We start from the raw sequence: 15412 nt of genomic DNA, 5'->3' as shown, positions 1-15412 counted from the left end.
TTCATGTAGACGATATGATTAAAAAGCAAATATTTTAACATAACTTAGTGATCTGAGCTATTACTGAAATGTCCACAGTTTCACTCTTTTTTTTTTTTCTCCTAGATTAAAGAAAACTTTAAAAATCTATTTGCTTTGACATATGACACAATATTTAAGAACTGAAATCATCAATTAAATCACACATCAGAAACATTTCCCTTTGGTAAAAAATATAGTGCTAGACGATGTACACTTTGAAATTGTTGTTCATGTTTAAAATGCAATCTGAAGTGCATATGTTATTTAAAAAAAAAACCATAAATTACAAATTTTAAAAGTTTATGAAAAAAACCCTAGCAATCCTTGCTTAGCAAAAGCATTTGCAGGGAAGTGTGTATCTATCTTGGGGTTTTGTGGATATGCATAGTTTTCTAGCATGAAAGCTGAATATGTTAGTCGTCTCCCCCCCCCCCCCCCCCCCCCCCGTTTAAAACTGAGTAGATCTAAAGGAAACAGAGTTCCTTCTGGGTGCCGGTAATAAAGTACCAAACCCGATATGCACATGAAGGTAGCGAAAGCCTTTTGGTTTGTCACTGAAAATGGAAAAGGTGAACATTGACAAGATTTCAGATATTCTTTTCTGGGGACTGAGGGAAACTGAAGTTAAAAATAAAGCTCTCGTATGGTCAACATGTTGGAGGAAATTCAAAGACTCTCATAAAATAAACATATTTTCAGAAGTGTTTTGAATTTCACTGTGTAATTTCTGGCCAACAGAAATTACAGTTGTATCTTTGGAGGGACATTATGTCAGATCAATGGTCATTATGCAAAAAAAATAAACTGAAAACTTGATGCCTTAACCCGTTCCGTTATTAAAATGCAAACACGAAGAGGATAGCTTGTCTTTAGGTTCGCTACTAGAAAACTTTGCGCCACTGTGTTGCAATTATAAAATATTTCGGTTTGATGTTACGGGAGATATGTAAACCATTCCTTGAGAAAACAAAAGTACAAAGCATCGCACGCTTTGGAAAAGGAATCTCATCAATAGTTATTAAAAAAGACAACAGTTTATGTCCCGAAAAATAAAGGAAATTGTCTGAGGCATGTGCGTAAGCTAAAATATCCCAGCCTGAAGCATGCTGCAAGTTGTTCCTAGGCTATATTTAACTGTAACCTTTGGAGTCTTAGAGCCGAAGGAGAATATCTGTTCTGCCAGGTAATGGTGATTGCGTGCATCTGTGTATACGTACCCGTATATCCAAACGTGCGCACGTATGCCCTTGTTTTTCTGCAGCATTATTAAGAAAAGCCGTCCATACTTCACCATGTTGTTACATGTGTCTGTCTGCTGATTATAAAATGTGTTAAACAGTATTTAAAAAACAAAAAAATGCAGAGCTGCGCTTTGATTTATTCAGCGAACAAAACATATGCTCGCTGTTCTGTTCTATGTAATTCATATGATCAATAAAATTTTCTTTAAAAAGAGCAACTTTGGCATTTAGAAGGATTATGCTGCTGAAGAAAAAGATGTTTCGCTCTTACTGTCTGTAGTCAACCTCAGTGCTCTTGCACCAAAATGAGTTTTTGGCTCACTAACGTCTATTTTTGTGTATTTATTATTTCTAATCTTCAGGGTCGAAGCTGTATATTGCGGCTGTTACCCGCTGTGTCCCAAAGCCTTGGTGTACCCAGAGATATTTCCAGGTAGCTGCTTTGTTGCGCATTCTTTTTTGCTGAAACGTAGTAACGTGATTCATGCTAACATACAAAGTTTGAGAATAAACTTGAGCAAAAGCGATTGTTTATTTGGCAAGCCAACATGTTAGTGTTAAGGAAAATTTTATGTGTTTTAATACATTAGACGAAGTTTATATTTGCCATCTGTTCTTTTAAGATAACACAAAAGCAAGTTTTGAAATAGCATTCTTCATTGTTAGCATACACAACCCGGAATGATAGATTTTTGTTAAAAGGTCAGTGATGCTGCAATGGTTTGCAGGTTTTTTTGATACACAGAAAAAAAAACCCGAGGCCTGAAAATCACACCAAATTATTTAAACAATTTAATACTTAATAGTATGCAACTGCGGTACAGGATCCACACTAATGTAGTACCAGTTCTTTGAAAAATCTCATCACTAAATGTATCACATATGCATTGTGTTACATTAGAATAATGTATTTTAATCACCCAAAGGAGATGTCTAAACAGCACAACTACACAGTCTTATTTAGCATTAAACATCCTTGTGAGCTGAGGTAACCTTATAAAATCATGCTTAAATAATGTAAAACACGAGGCGGCACAGAGCAATATGCATTTTTAATTAGTAAAGTGACTAATATCGAGTGTGTGCTTTGAGGTTTTTGTTTCATTAAAAATGTATCTGTTTTTCCTGCAGCTGAATATCTGTATTCTACACCTGAACAGCTTTTTAAAAGGCTTCAGAATTTCTGCAAGAGACCAGATATTGTAAGGAAACATCTCTATAAGGTAGTCGTTCAGAATAGTTTTACATGATATAATGCCATATTGAAGTACAAAGGAAAAAAACCCTTAAAAAAACAACATTTAATTAACATACTAATGTTTAAAGGAAACATGCTAGGGAGGGATATTAGTCGTTACACTAACAAGGATTAATTAAACTAGATGCCAGTTGTATTAACCTAGGTCTTATGAAATACGTGCACTTAATGCATGCTACATGCTTTTTTTTAATTTATTGTTTTCTAAAATGACTGTCCTTTACATTTGGACCCAAGAGGCTTATAAAAATGAACCTGGATTAATGCAACTCATTAGTTTAAAAGGAAAATAAAAGAAAGATCCTACAATTATACTAATGAGGATAAGCCTACCTTCCTATCCTAATTTAATCTTCAGTCCTCAAAAAATGCAGGTGGCTGGTATCAGGTAAGATTTCTCTGCCTTTTGGAATTATTTGAATTATTTTGGTAATTAGGATTATTTTAACTCTTTGCTATTTAAGGTATGTTGAACATAAAGTTTGTCGGAAGCAGAATTTACTGTTATTTCTCATGTCCTATTCTTTGCAGTTATTTATGTGGAGAAAGTACAGTTTCAGTGGCAGACCTTCCATTCAAGTTTTGATCGAGTGTTCAATGCTAGACCGACTTTCACATTTTTAAGAGGTGTATTTATACTGCTAGGAGTCACGCTTTTTTTTTTTTTTTTTTTTTTTTTTTTTAATTACACCATTGTAGGTGAAGCACTAAATTTTACATTATTCCAGTGAAGAGCTCTTATTACACCATGCTGCTTTTAGAAAAACAACTGCTATTTCCTGCATGCTGATATGTAAACTGACGGCGTTTTCTGCCTTACGGTCCTGGCTACGCCGCCGGCGGGTTGGATGCACGTTACCCCTGCACGACAAAGGTTTTTCAGGCTCTAAAAAACCTGAATTCAGCCGAAAGTCCGTAAAGGCTTGGGAGTGCATAGAAATACTCCTCGTGTTACCCGTGCAATACGAATGTGGTCTTTTTAGCGTTCCCTGGCTGTCGCCGTCCAGGCACGCTGTTAACGAGCAAGTCGAGAAATCGTCTCCTTAATTTGGAGGCTGATGCTGCCAGCAGACCGAACCTCATCTCTCCACCTTCCTCCCTCTGGGGACCAGAACGTCTTGGGTCTTGCTGGCTGTCGTCTGCCTCTCTACCCCTTCGCGCACACATGTAGCAGGAGGAGCGAGGGTTTAGCCCACGCCTGACTTTTTTTTGTGACCTAAAAATAGACATTTACATAATGATACATCAAAGATGATGTTGTTTCTGCAGGAAACAGTTAAACTTCAAGAAAAAAGGAGAGAACCAAAAATGCAATTTAACACCCAATTTCAAGCTCATTATCTTTCATTGTCTATTAACTTGGCAATGGTTCAGAAGGTAGCTCATAATAGTTTAAAATGCTGACTGAACACTTCCAGCGTTCAGCATTACTTCTTGAGTCAGTAGTACCGTATAGTTATACGTGGTGGCTTCAAAGGGAAAACAGTCCTTAAACGTTTACCTTGGCATTTCCCAGTGCTTCAGGTTCAGCTAATAGTTGCGTTCAGGTGGATCTTCTCTCTACCTGTGGATCCCCAACTCCTGAACAGAGCCAAGGCGCGCTAAAAATGGAAATAACGGTAGAGCAAATACTGATATAAAACGGTACGGGTTTAAAATGTGTGCACGAGGCCCATGAGCAAAGTGCTAATTTTCTTTTATTAAAAAAACCCCTTGGGATGATTTGCAGGCAGAAGCTGAAGGTGTTTATCCTACCCCTCGTACACGTGCGCTATTAACGGTGCAGCCCCGTTCAGATCTTCTGAGCGTTCGAGTGCCTGCAACAGGTAGCAATTGAGCTGAACGGGGGATCGTTTTAAAATGAGTAAAGCAGAGCCTAATCCAGAACCTGTGAGCACCAGAGGAAAGATCCCTGTTGTCTTTAATAGGCTTTGGATCAGCTCGGAGAATACTGTTAAGAGTTGTCTTTCTGTACCTACACCCACCTATGCCAGGTCTTCCTTTCACAACGAAACTACCCGCAAAACCTCCTAGAAAAACGCTAACTTAGATATGTGCTGTTAATGTAATTATAGCTGGAACGATGCTGCTTTTTAGGAAGCTGAAAAGAGTGGAATCGTGAAGGGTACGCAGCGCTGCCGCTGTATTTCCACTTTTTTTCAGATCGGTATAATATTATATATACTCCAGTGGAATCAGAAAGGCACCCCTAGCACAGTGGCACATACTAACTAGCTATTTTTCTTTCAGAAACCTTCCTGACACGCTCCCTGCCTGAAGTTCGTAAAGTAGCTGTGAAGTCTTGAAAGTAAAAATGCTTTAAAAGCCAATAGTGCTTTTCTCTACTGGTTGGGCATTCTGCTTCATAGGTTGGGAAGGAATCATCATCAGAAGTACCTTGGCTTATCCTTTTACATATTGTTGGGGTTTTATTACTAAGGATATCCATAATAATTAGGCAGCGGTCTAATTAAACAGGCAGTTTATTACTTCGGTTGTCCTCAGCGCTCGTGCTGACAAAGTCGGGGGCAAAAGGGAGATAAACGGCAGCGGGGCGGGCAGGGCAGGGAGCCGGACACAGTGAGCGTCCCTGTGAAAACGCACAGCCCAAGCCATTAAACCGCAATAGCGTAACTCGACGGAGCGGGTTCGTGCCGGCAGACTTTTAAAAATGTCCGTAATGTAAGCACCTATGAAAACCTTTGCACATGAGGTCTTTACTTACCCCGCGTCTTCCCACAGCACCCAAGGCTGGCTCGTTCGCATTTCGACGTTGCCTTCCACCAGTCGTTAACAGAAGACTGAGAGGAGTGGAAAGCGAACCTCATTTGTTATCAATTATTTGTTCTGTTCCAGTTTTATGGAATCAAATGTTGCTCTCTGGTTCTGGGTATTTGTGGTTGCCAAAGTAAGAGCCAGAATGAAGCAAGTAACAACAACAGGGCATCGGTTTCCATCGGAGTACACCATAAGACCTGTCAGTGTTCGCAAGCTCCCTATCTAGTAGATTTAAAATTAAAAAAAAAAAAAAAAAAAAATAGGGCAAAGCATTTGTTTCTGCATTATTTTCTTTAAGTTTACCTTTCAGTTCCCTCACTTCAGTTTCTTAATTTAAAACAGCATGTATAAAGAGTATACAGTGGAAAGGGACAAGAAAAGTTGCCAAAAGCCAGGCATGGAAGGAGCTGACAACTTTAAATAATCTCTCCCAGCCCTCCCAGCTGAATGAGTGCTGGTTGACATGCTGTCAGCTTCAGTTCCTACAGAAAAATCCTACTCTCACTCATGCTTGTTTAGCAGAGACAGAATTTGGCCCACTTTCTGACATTCATCTTCTCATTTCCATCACACTACAGAAGCTCACCTGCCTATGAAAAGACACATGGCGTGATTTTTTTTCTTTCTTACACCACTGTAGAAGGAAGTCTGCTGAATTCAAAGGGATTAAACTGCTGTAAAATCAAATTAAGATCCCAGTTAGACCGTAGGCATCTGAATTGTTTCCAGTCTCAGGATTTGGCTGTATAGGGAAGTTCTAACAAAACTCTTTTTTTTTTCTTTTTCCCTTCTCTTTTTGCTCTGATTTGAGATAAAGCAGTATTTGGGGGATTTCGGGAAAACATGTAGAAGGGAAAACCACTGCTGGTCCAACTTTAATATTCAGAGAGAGCTAGGAAGGCAGCAGGAGGCATTCTCAGCCTAAGGATACGGGGCGCTGGACACGTGAGGATGGGGGGGAGCCTCACGCCAGACATCCCATCGGCCACTCAGCCCTGCTGCAAGGACCAGTCGTCGTCCGTAGTTCTCGTACAGGCCACATGAGAGCCGGGGACCATGCCTCTGCCCTTATCCTTACCCGCTCCCCAGCAAAACCCCACGAGAAATTAGTTTTTCCGTAGGGATGCTCACTGCCACTCTGGATCAGCACGCCATGTGTTTAATACCGTGGTTTTGGTAGTGGTGAGCATCAGATGTTTGGGAGAAGGCTAACAGAGGTAGAAATAGGGTATTAAAGGTCTTCTCTTTGTCTTTTAGAGTTAGAGATTGGTCCTAACCCTGGACTTGGAGATTTTATCATCTTTCACAATCTTCTTCTAGTATTAAGTATTGCGAGGCTGTACATAACGGTTCTCCCTTTGGCATTCAGGCCCTTGGAAGCCCCTGCTCCCGTCTTTCACGTCCTCCTGTAGCAAAGCGGTTCATCGTATGTTTGCAGACGACGTTAGAACCATTTCCTCCGGTCGGCTCGGGGTTTCCCCACCTTCCGTTGCATGGAGTGTCTTCTTGTTCTGGAGCTGGTTGCCTGGAAGCAGAAGCTCCCCATCCGTCTTTTCTATACCATTCATTATTTTATAAACATTTGTCAAACTCTTAGAGTATCCCGGTCTTCTCAGTCTCTCTTCATGAATGTTATTCTGTGTTTATATTCTTATCTCCCATCATTCAAACCATTTTGATGCCTGAGAGCTGGTTTTGTGCTGGTGTGATCGTTACTTTACAGAGTATTCTAGGCCATGCCATCAGTTTATGGGATGTGTTGTACTCTGATAATTTTCAACCTGTTCCTTACGGAGCCAAACATACGGTTTACTTTTTAACGGTGAATGTATATCGAGCAGATGTTTGCTTACAGTGTTCTCCAGATCTCTTGTCCTGAGCTGATAAAGTTAATTTAGAGCTCTCTAGGATGGCAGATAGTACAAATATTTCCAGCAGAGCATGTTTGCAGAGGAAAGAGAAGGCATAGTATTGAATTTGTGCTTCTACCTGGTTAGCATTAGGTGCAGGGCAGAAGGAGGTTGGAAGCACGAGTGGGAAACTCGTATTTGCCTCTGGAGATGCTTGGCTTCCAGTGAGCATAATTTAAAATGCTTCCAGAGACGGTCCAGATCTGCGTCTCGGAGCCTGTATGGGAAGGTTGTAGCAGCCTGGGAACTCTGGAGTGCAGCATGCTGTGTGCACGCTCTCCCATCTCTGTGTACGTGCTTAGGCATGGGATCCTAAGTACAATGTATATAACGTAAGGATTTCTTATGTGAAAGAAAACTTTGGTTACTCATTTAGAACACGGAATCATAGAGTAATTCAGGAAGGGACCTCTGGAGGTCATCTGGTCGGCCTTTGCTCAAAGCAGGGCCAGCCTCAAAGTAGGATCTAACTTCAAAGTTGGATTAGGTTGCTCAGGGTCGTATCCAGGTTAGACTGAAGTCTTGACGTTTTTCATTCCCGCATGTATGGCTGATGCAGGTGAAATCCAGCTAGCTTAGGGGGTCTGCACAGGTGGGAAGATCTGCTGGACTTAGGAGGTTTGCACAGGTGGGAAGATCTGCTGGACTTAGGAGGTTTGCACAGGTGGGAAGATCTGCTGGACTGTGGGACACAATTTAAGCATTTTGGGGCAACTTTAGGTCTTCAAGCAGCATGTGGGTCTGGCAGCAGCTGGCGGAGGGTGAGGTCTGCTAGCTAATGCGGATCCTCACTGAGGAAGAAATGAGCTAGCAGGTAGGCTGTTGAAGTTGCCTGCTAGGTCATTCGGGATCCAGCCATACATATGTAGACATATATATAGGTATGCATGTGCACAGATATATGTAGGTGTCCTGCATCTCAACTTCTCCCAGGGTTTGCCTTGCTCTTGGCTCTCTGAGGTATATATCTAGGAGATTTCAGCTCTCTGAAAATGTCGGTCTACAGCTTGTAGCAGTTGGCTGCACTTGTAGAGCAGGAAGAAAGCTTTCATTAAGAAAGCACTTACGTGTGCATCTTTCAGCATAAACACCAGGACTTTGAACTTTTTATTATAACAATATTAGATAGCTTCCAATTTAGTTTTAGAACGTAAATGAAAACTGGCAGATGAACCGCGGCCGCTGCAAAATGGTAGACGGAGAAATGGGTCAAAGGAAATATGTCGGGCTTTGAAAGAAAAGTTGCAAAAAGCATGAAAACTTATTTTTTTCAGTAAAGTATATTCAAATTACCTTGAGAAAGAAAGCCTGAAACTGTTTTCCTACTCTTGTAGTTGTTCAGTGTGTTCTGAACCATCCTATGCAAGGAGCCCACCAGAGTATCTTGCATAGAATCGCATCCAACATTTGATGTTTTTTTTTGTTTCAAGACAGAAAGAATGAAATGAGTTTTGAAAGGCTGATGTATGAAACTTCAGAACAGACCAGTTTGTTCAGGGAAATACTGCTGCTCTGCTGAGGACTATTATACAGCTCTGACTCGGGCCTCACAGTGCACCCAATTCGTGTAAGCCAATGCTGTCTTTTGATGGTGGTTTCCAAAGGTGCTTGGAGTTTGAAAGTTGAGCTCCAAAAGTAATTACTACAAGCTGCTTTCCACCTTGATTCTTCCCCAATACTCACTTACAGAGGGAAGGAGCTGGGTCACAGAGTAAAGCTGACCCGATACAAATTAGCTCTGTAAATCACTCTGCTGTCTTGCCTGCCAAATCTCAGGTTTTGTGCTGAATAATGGTCTCTAATTCTTAATTTTGTTGAGGTAATTTTTTAAAAAGTGCACAAAATGTACGCCGGATCAGTACGGTTTGCCTGAACTCCAACTGTCCTGAAACAGCAGGTCTGAACGGATGAACAGTCCTTATTAAACTGTGAAGGTTAACTCTGAAGTCTAATGATGGCAGCGTAGATATTAATTACTTCAGTTCTGATCTTAGGACACGAGAAACAAAAAAGTTGATTATGTCATAAAGAATATTGTACTGCTGCTGACATCTTATTATGCTGCCTGTTCTTCAGGGGGAGATCTTGCTTTTTGCGAAAACTTTCCTTCTCTTGATGATTTTTATCTCTGCGTATTTAGGAACTGTTGACTGAATCGCTATTCCTTGAAAAAAATGAATGCCCAGACCTTTGCAGAATTATCACCCCCCAAAAAAGGAGTTGAATTTATTCTCTCCAAGGTTACTTTAAAGTAAGGCCCAGAAGCCAGACCGATGGTGGTCAAGCAGGGGAATTATGCCCTCACTCCTGCCAGTTCTTGGTCCTGCCATGTCTGGGGGTGAGAGGGGCCGGCCGGTCCCCGCGGTTGTTCGGTCCTTGCCGTGTCCGCCGAGACCCCCAGCGAAGCAGACGGACGCGTGATGGTGCTCATCCAGGAGCCAGTAACCTGGGTCTGCCGACCAGCTTACTCGTCTTAAAAGAAAAAAACGCCGACTTCACCCCGCGTCCAAATAATGCCGCGTAAGCGTTCTCCAGCCCACTCCCTTCCGGCGCTCCCGCGATCCCGGCTGCTGCAGAGCGTTTCGGCACGCAGCCGCGCTCCTTCCCGCGCGGGAGACGTCCCTTTGGTGTGCCGGCAGCTAACGCGGCTCCCCGCGCTTCTCTCTTCTGCTTCCTCGCAGGGCGAGACGGCGGGGTTTTCTTGGGCAGCGCTCGGCGGTAAATTCAGGTCTCTGCTCGCAGCAGAACCGAGGGAAGATTTGTGACAGATGGGGCTAAGTCACAAACTTGCAGCCTCAGGCGGAATTGTGGAAGTTTCCAGAGTGTGCCCATATTTACCTGATCAGAGAGAAAAGAAAATCTGCAGAGGAAGCCGAGCCTGGCTGCTTGTCATAGCTGACACAGAGCCATCTGCCACAAACCTGTGGCGGCTTCAGATCTCCAATCCCTGCCACCACCCCAGCTCAAATTAAATACAGATTCTTAGAGACGTTATGATGGTTACACATGTCCTCGGCATCACATGCAGGAGACTGTTCAAAAAAAATATGTGGCCTGTTGTATAACCGCACTCATGTATCCCATATGTGGTGCCACATTGAATTTCCGGTTGAATCTGTTTTTATCCTTTGTACTGGATGACATGGTGCCTGAATTCTTTCTTTTCGCCGACACGATGGCAGCCAAGCTGCAGCTTCAAACGCTCACACTTGGCTGAGTTTCTACCTAGGTTGCCAGGTTATCATTGGAGCCTTATTGTGTCCTCAAAGGGCCACAGGGCCTGAAAGGAGGATCCGAACGCTGCCGGACTAATTGGGCAGCCATCCCCGGGTTCTTTGGAGGCAAAGGGCTGCTTTAGCACTTTTCTTTTTTTTTCTTTTTTTTTTTTTTTTTTGCAAATTAATGACTCTCTGGCACAGGGGTTTTTAAGTGAAGGTATTAATAAGGGGTCTGGCAGGTAATCCCATGATTCGCGGAGTTACATTTGCATTTAATTAATCTTAAAGAAAGCTGAAAGATGAACAGCTGTAATTCAAACTAGCATGGGAAATATGCTACATGGTGCCATCTATCCGATAAAATGAAAGCCGAGACACTTGTTTTATTTCTCTCAAGGATGGAGAACAAACAGATAACAGTCAAAATACTTCCAATAAAAACCAGTAGTTTAAATGTAACGGCAGTTCATCAAGAATCTTTGCATCCAGTTACAAATACAGTCTTTTAAAGATAAATCACTTATGATTCCAGCAGTCAAGCTGCTATATTTGTTGATGTAAAATGTTTTGAAGATGTAGATTGTACAATAAATTTTTAATAAAGTGCCCACTGCAATTTTTAATTAGCATATCTCATTCATGTATAAGTGTGTACATCTATCTGTATGTTTATCACTATGCATATCCTTGTGTCAGAGTCAATGAATGCAATTGTGTCTTTATCTGATGAAGTAGAATCTGTTTTGCAAGCGATAATAAAACGTTATGACAATTCCAAGATTTCCAGCTCCGCTCTGGGAAGAAGCAAGAAGAGGACTCTGGGTAAGGCGTTACGACGTGAAGCCCGGTAAGACCTCTCTTTGCGGAGAGCTGGGGTCTCGGCTTCCCGTGCGTCAGGCGGGGTAGCTCCTCTCCTCTCCCTGCCCTGGCAGGCTGTCCCCCGGCAGCAGACATCAGCACCTTTCCTTTGCCCGAGCACTCTCCACAGCAGGTGAAGGACGCGGGCTGGCCCCGCTCTGCGCACGCGCCTTCGTGCCTTCTGCCGCCATCAAGATGCCGAACTGTCCTCTTTCGGCGTGAGAGAGAGCGTGCGGTACCTCTCTTTAAAATTACCCCATTACGCAACCAAAAAACCCAGGGGAGGTCCAATGGTAAGCGTTCGGGTATTTTCCTAGCACTGCAGAGTTGCAATTTTGCAGCGATCATCTGTCTTGCATGCTGGTTCCTCCTCATTTCTGCTCAGACCCAGCTTGGGTCTAGGCATTTAGTGCGGTCGAGTGGAAGTGGTCTTCTCCAGGCAGCGTGCGTAGGTGCAGTAGTCATACTCGGTAGAGCCAAGTAAGAGGACTACCTTGCACTTCCCATCGGAGCGTATCATAAACGGTCACTGACGTTATCACTGACAAGAGCAAATTCTTTTTGTCCTTACTGATGGGGAAACTGAGGCATGGTACAATTAAAGCGAATCGGTCCAAGTTTCACGGTGAGTCACTCTCCAAAGCAATAAAAGGCAAAGAGGAGATGCCGTAACGGTGCGCTAGGGCTCGCGGTGAACAGACTCGATACACCAAGGCTCTGTGGTTTCGAGCCGAAGGCTCCTGCTGTCCTCGGCGCACACCCTGGTCAGGCCCGTGACTGAAGGAGGTCTCACCCAGCTCCTTGGCGAGGTGATGCCCTGCTTTGGTTTACCTATTGATATCGTTACCTACTTTAATGATACCCAGCTCAGTCTGTTAAGCAAGGCTTCATCGTGATGGAAAGTTTTCCCTCCGAGTTACGAACCCTTGCAAATAACATTTTATAATAGAAACACTGTGAGAACTTTAATTGCAAGGTAATAAATAGCAATGCTGCATTATTTTCTGATACTTCTTTACGTTCTTAGCGAAGATACACAGCTGCTGTAGAGCAAGGGTGAAAACGTCCTTACCGCATCTCCTAGGACCTCCAGGTTGGCCTCATGTCGGGGACCACCCTGCTCCGTTTCGAGGTCCTCGGTCAAGAGGGTGAGGTAGGACTTCCAGGTAGTCAGAGGAGGTATTTCCCCCGCGGCAGTCTTGCCCCCACCGGCCCGCCGTAGACTGAAACAACCTGAGGAGTTTTGCCTCGCAGTTTCTGAAGATCAAACGAGACAACGGCTCGGCGCTGCTTCATTTAAAGCCTTCACTTCAAAAGGTCAGAGAGACAAATTGGGATCTCGGTCCCGGTGTTCCTACACACATGAGTAAGCGGTGAATGCAGAGACCTAATCTTACGAGTAAAATGACAGAATTAGCCCTTGACTTACTTTCATATTTATTGATGTTTCACCTGCACTGACACAGCAACTGCAAGCGCTTTGATACAAGTGTCGGCGCAGCGTTAATGCCGAATGGGTTTTCCCGGCTCCTGCCAGTCTCACCAGGCTGTGCTGGGACCAGACAGCTCCTTGCCTCCCGCACCAGTACCAGGCCGGGCACCTAATCCTGCAAGCCCTTTGTCTTAGTATTCGAGATCACAGGAAACACAGGTTTATTCCACATGAGAACGGGCTTTTCCCGTATAATAGAAAATCCTAAAATAACTAGGGAATTTTGTAGGAAACCGTTTCCAGCATTCCTAGCCCCGCTCTGGTCGTGCTGCAGGCACCGCGAGCAGCCGTGGTACAGACTGGCTTCCCTCCGTGTTTGCAGCATCGAGACCTCTGACTTAGCTCAAAGCTGTTCTGAATTAGGAGGCTAGATTTTTCTAATTGCATTTTTAAAGACCGAGCCAGCAGTTCATTAGAAATCATGGAGCGAATTCTGCTTCTCTATTACACCAATATAAATCTTGAATGAATTTATATCAGGGTAACCGGGAGGGTAGAATGTACCTCCCATATTGTTCCTCAGATTATTAAAAGTTAAGGGGCCTTGAGAATTAAATTCACCTTTCCCTGTTCAAGCTGTTTACTCTTTGATTTTTATTCCAGTAAGGACAGTCGAAATGAATTAGTCAGTCTCATAGTCACTTTTAAGTTTGGTTCTCATGTGCTAGCCCAAGACTAGTTTGTGTGGAAAGGACCGGAGGACATTTTCTTTCAAACAAATTGTTTTCATGGGAATAATTTCGTAGAATTATATTAAAACCTTTCCGCAAATCCTTGATTTTGCAAAAAATATTTTCCTTCTTATATATCCTTGATTCGGGGGACTTTGCAATGCTTTATGTGCAGATATAAATGAGCACCTTAATGAAAGTCCTTGAGGATTTTACCCTTTCATAGGCTAACCTTTTTGAACTGAAACACTTTTTAAATGATTCAGTCTGTTACGCGAGGCTTCCTCTTGAAGGAAAATTTTGCCTTCTTGAGTTACGAACCCTTGCAAATAAGGTTTTATAATAGAAACACCGTCAGGACTTTAATTATAGGGTAATAAATAGCAATGCTGCATTATCTTCTGATATTTCTTTGCATTCTTCGTGAAGATGCACAGCTGTTGCTGGAAACTGATAATGGAGTGCTCTGGAGCTGTGTGACAACTTATCACCCACCCTCTGTGGAAGCGGCGGCGGCAGCAGCAGCAGCAGCAGCAGCAATAGCAATAGCAGCAATAGCAGCAGCAGCAATAGCAGCAGCAGCAGCAGCAGCAGCAGCAGCAGCAAGGGTTTAACGGGGAGGAGGCAGCGGGACGCGGCCGCCGAGCGCCGGGACGCGGCCGGCGGAGCCGGGGAGCGGCGGCGGCTGCCGGGGGAGGCCGGGCCGGGCCCGGGGAGTTGCCCGAAGCGCTTCTGACACGGGGAGGGGGGGAGTGGGAGGCTGGCACCGAATATCCCACCCGGGAAAAAGGCTTTTCCCATCCCGGCGAGGCCGAAAGGATGGAGGTGGGGGCAGAGAAGGGAAGCCGGGGTTAAACGAGGCCACCGGCAGCTACAGCAAAAATAATAATAATAATAATAATAATAATAATAATAACGCTAAAGGCGAGGAGGGCGCAGCGGATGCTCCCCAGCCGGGGGCGATCGCTGCGGGGGCTGCGCGGCGGCGGCCCCGCTCCGCGCCTCTCCGCGCAGCCCGGCGGGCGGGAGCGGAGCCCAGCCCAGCCCAGCCCAGCCCAGCCCAGCTGCCTCCGCCTCGCTCCGCGGTGCTCCGCGGGGGCCCCGGGGCGGCAGCTCGCTGGGGCGGGGAGCCGCCCGCCACTTGTTATCATCAATGTTATCGATCAGCAACACATCGTGTTGATTTGAAAATAAGAGTCTTTTGTGACATTTATATCGAGAGCCGGCGAAGAGACAGCCGCACGCGCGCACCCCGCGGTGGCCTTTCCGCGGGTGCGGAGCGGCTGCCGAGGGTGGGCAGCGTTCCCGCAGCCCTGCGCGCCTCCGGCTGCCCGGCTCCTTCTCTCCTACGGTCTGGGTGTCCGGCCTCCAAAAAAAAAAAAAAAAAAAAAAAACAAAGCAAAAAAACCCCCAACGAACAAAAAAATACCCCCACACCCCGAAAGCAAACCCCGCGAAGGAGTGCGGCGCTGAGGAGGGATGGGAGGGATGCATGCTAGGGGCTTAACCCTTAGAGCTTTGAAGGCACAGCAAGGAAATGCACTGGAAAGGCATGTCTGTAAACAATGATAATTAGGCTTTTCAAAAATCATAACACTGATTAAAATCTCTGATTCATTATTTATTCATCACAGACCCTCTTTGCAGACCTGGGAATAGTGATTAAAACCTAAGTGCTTCTCAATTTTGCGCGGCTAGAGAGGCGCCTAAAAAGGGGTTAAAATGGAAAGGAAAGAGGAAACCAAGCAAAGAGAATTCTTCTTTTAAGAAGCAATACTTTCTTCTTCCCTTCCTGGCAGGAATACTCCTATTCTCCCAAATTTTGGTATTATGAAAATGTTTCTCATACTAAGTACAAGTGTTAGACTGAATCCAGTTGGTACTAAAATTGCAAACACACTTTCACTCCTAGAAAAGCCAACAGAAAGGAACTTCTTTTAACTCCATAATAGCATGGTAGGTTAC

The 15412-nt window shown here is 44.1% G+C and overlaps 1 protein-coding gene across 7 annotated transcripts in view; it reads left to right on the top strand.

The window, feature by feature from the left end:
• The window catches only part of QTMAN (queuosine-tRNA mannosyltransferase), a 201614-nt gene that overhangs the window by 176520 nt on the left and 9682 nt on the right, over positions 1–15412 (top strand). For 2 of the 7 annotated variants that reach the window (XM_075511432.1, XM_075511436.1), the window contains 2 exons: positions 1625–1695; positions 2394–2485. In XM_075511432.1, coding sequence (XP_075367547.1) covers positions 1625–1695; positions 2394–2485 — 163 coding nt within the window. Of the gene's footprint in view, positions 468–1624; positions 1696–2393; positions 2486–4595; positions 5824–9348; positions 9729–9889; positions 11258–15412 lie in introns of those variants that run through there. The other 5 variants (XR_012777020.1, XR_012777021.1, XM_075511433.1 and 2 more) reach the window with 5 other exon arrangements.

This window comes from Mycteria americana, chromosome 9 (genome assembly GCF_035582795.1).
Source record: "Mycteria americana isolate JAX WOST 10 ecotype Jacksonville Zoo and Gardens chromosome 9, USCA_MyAme_1.0, whole genome shotgun sequence".
Taxonomy (NCBI): Eukaryota; Metazoa; Chordata; class Aves; order Ciconiiformes; family Ciconiidae; genus Mycteria; species Mycteria americana.
Note: the sequence above shows the minus strand (reverse complement) of the source record. Positions and strands in the feature narration are given on the sequence as shown.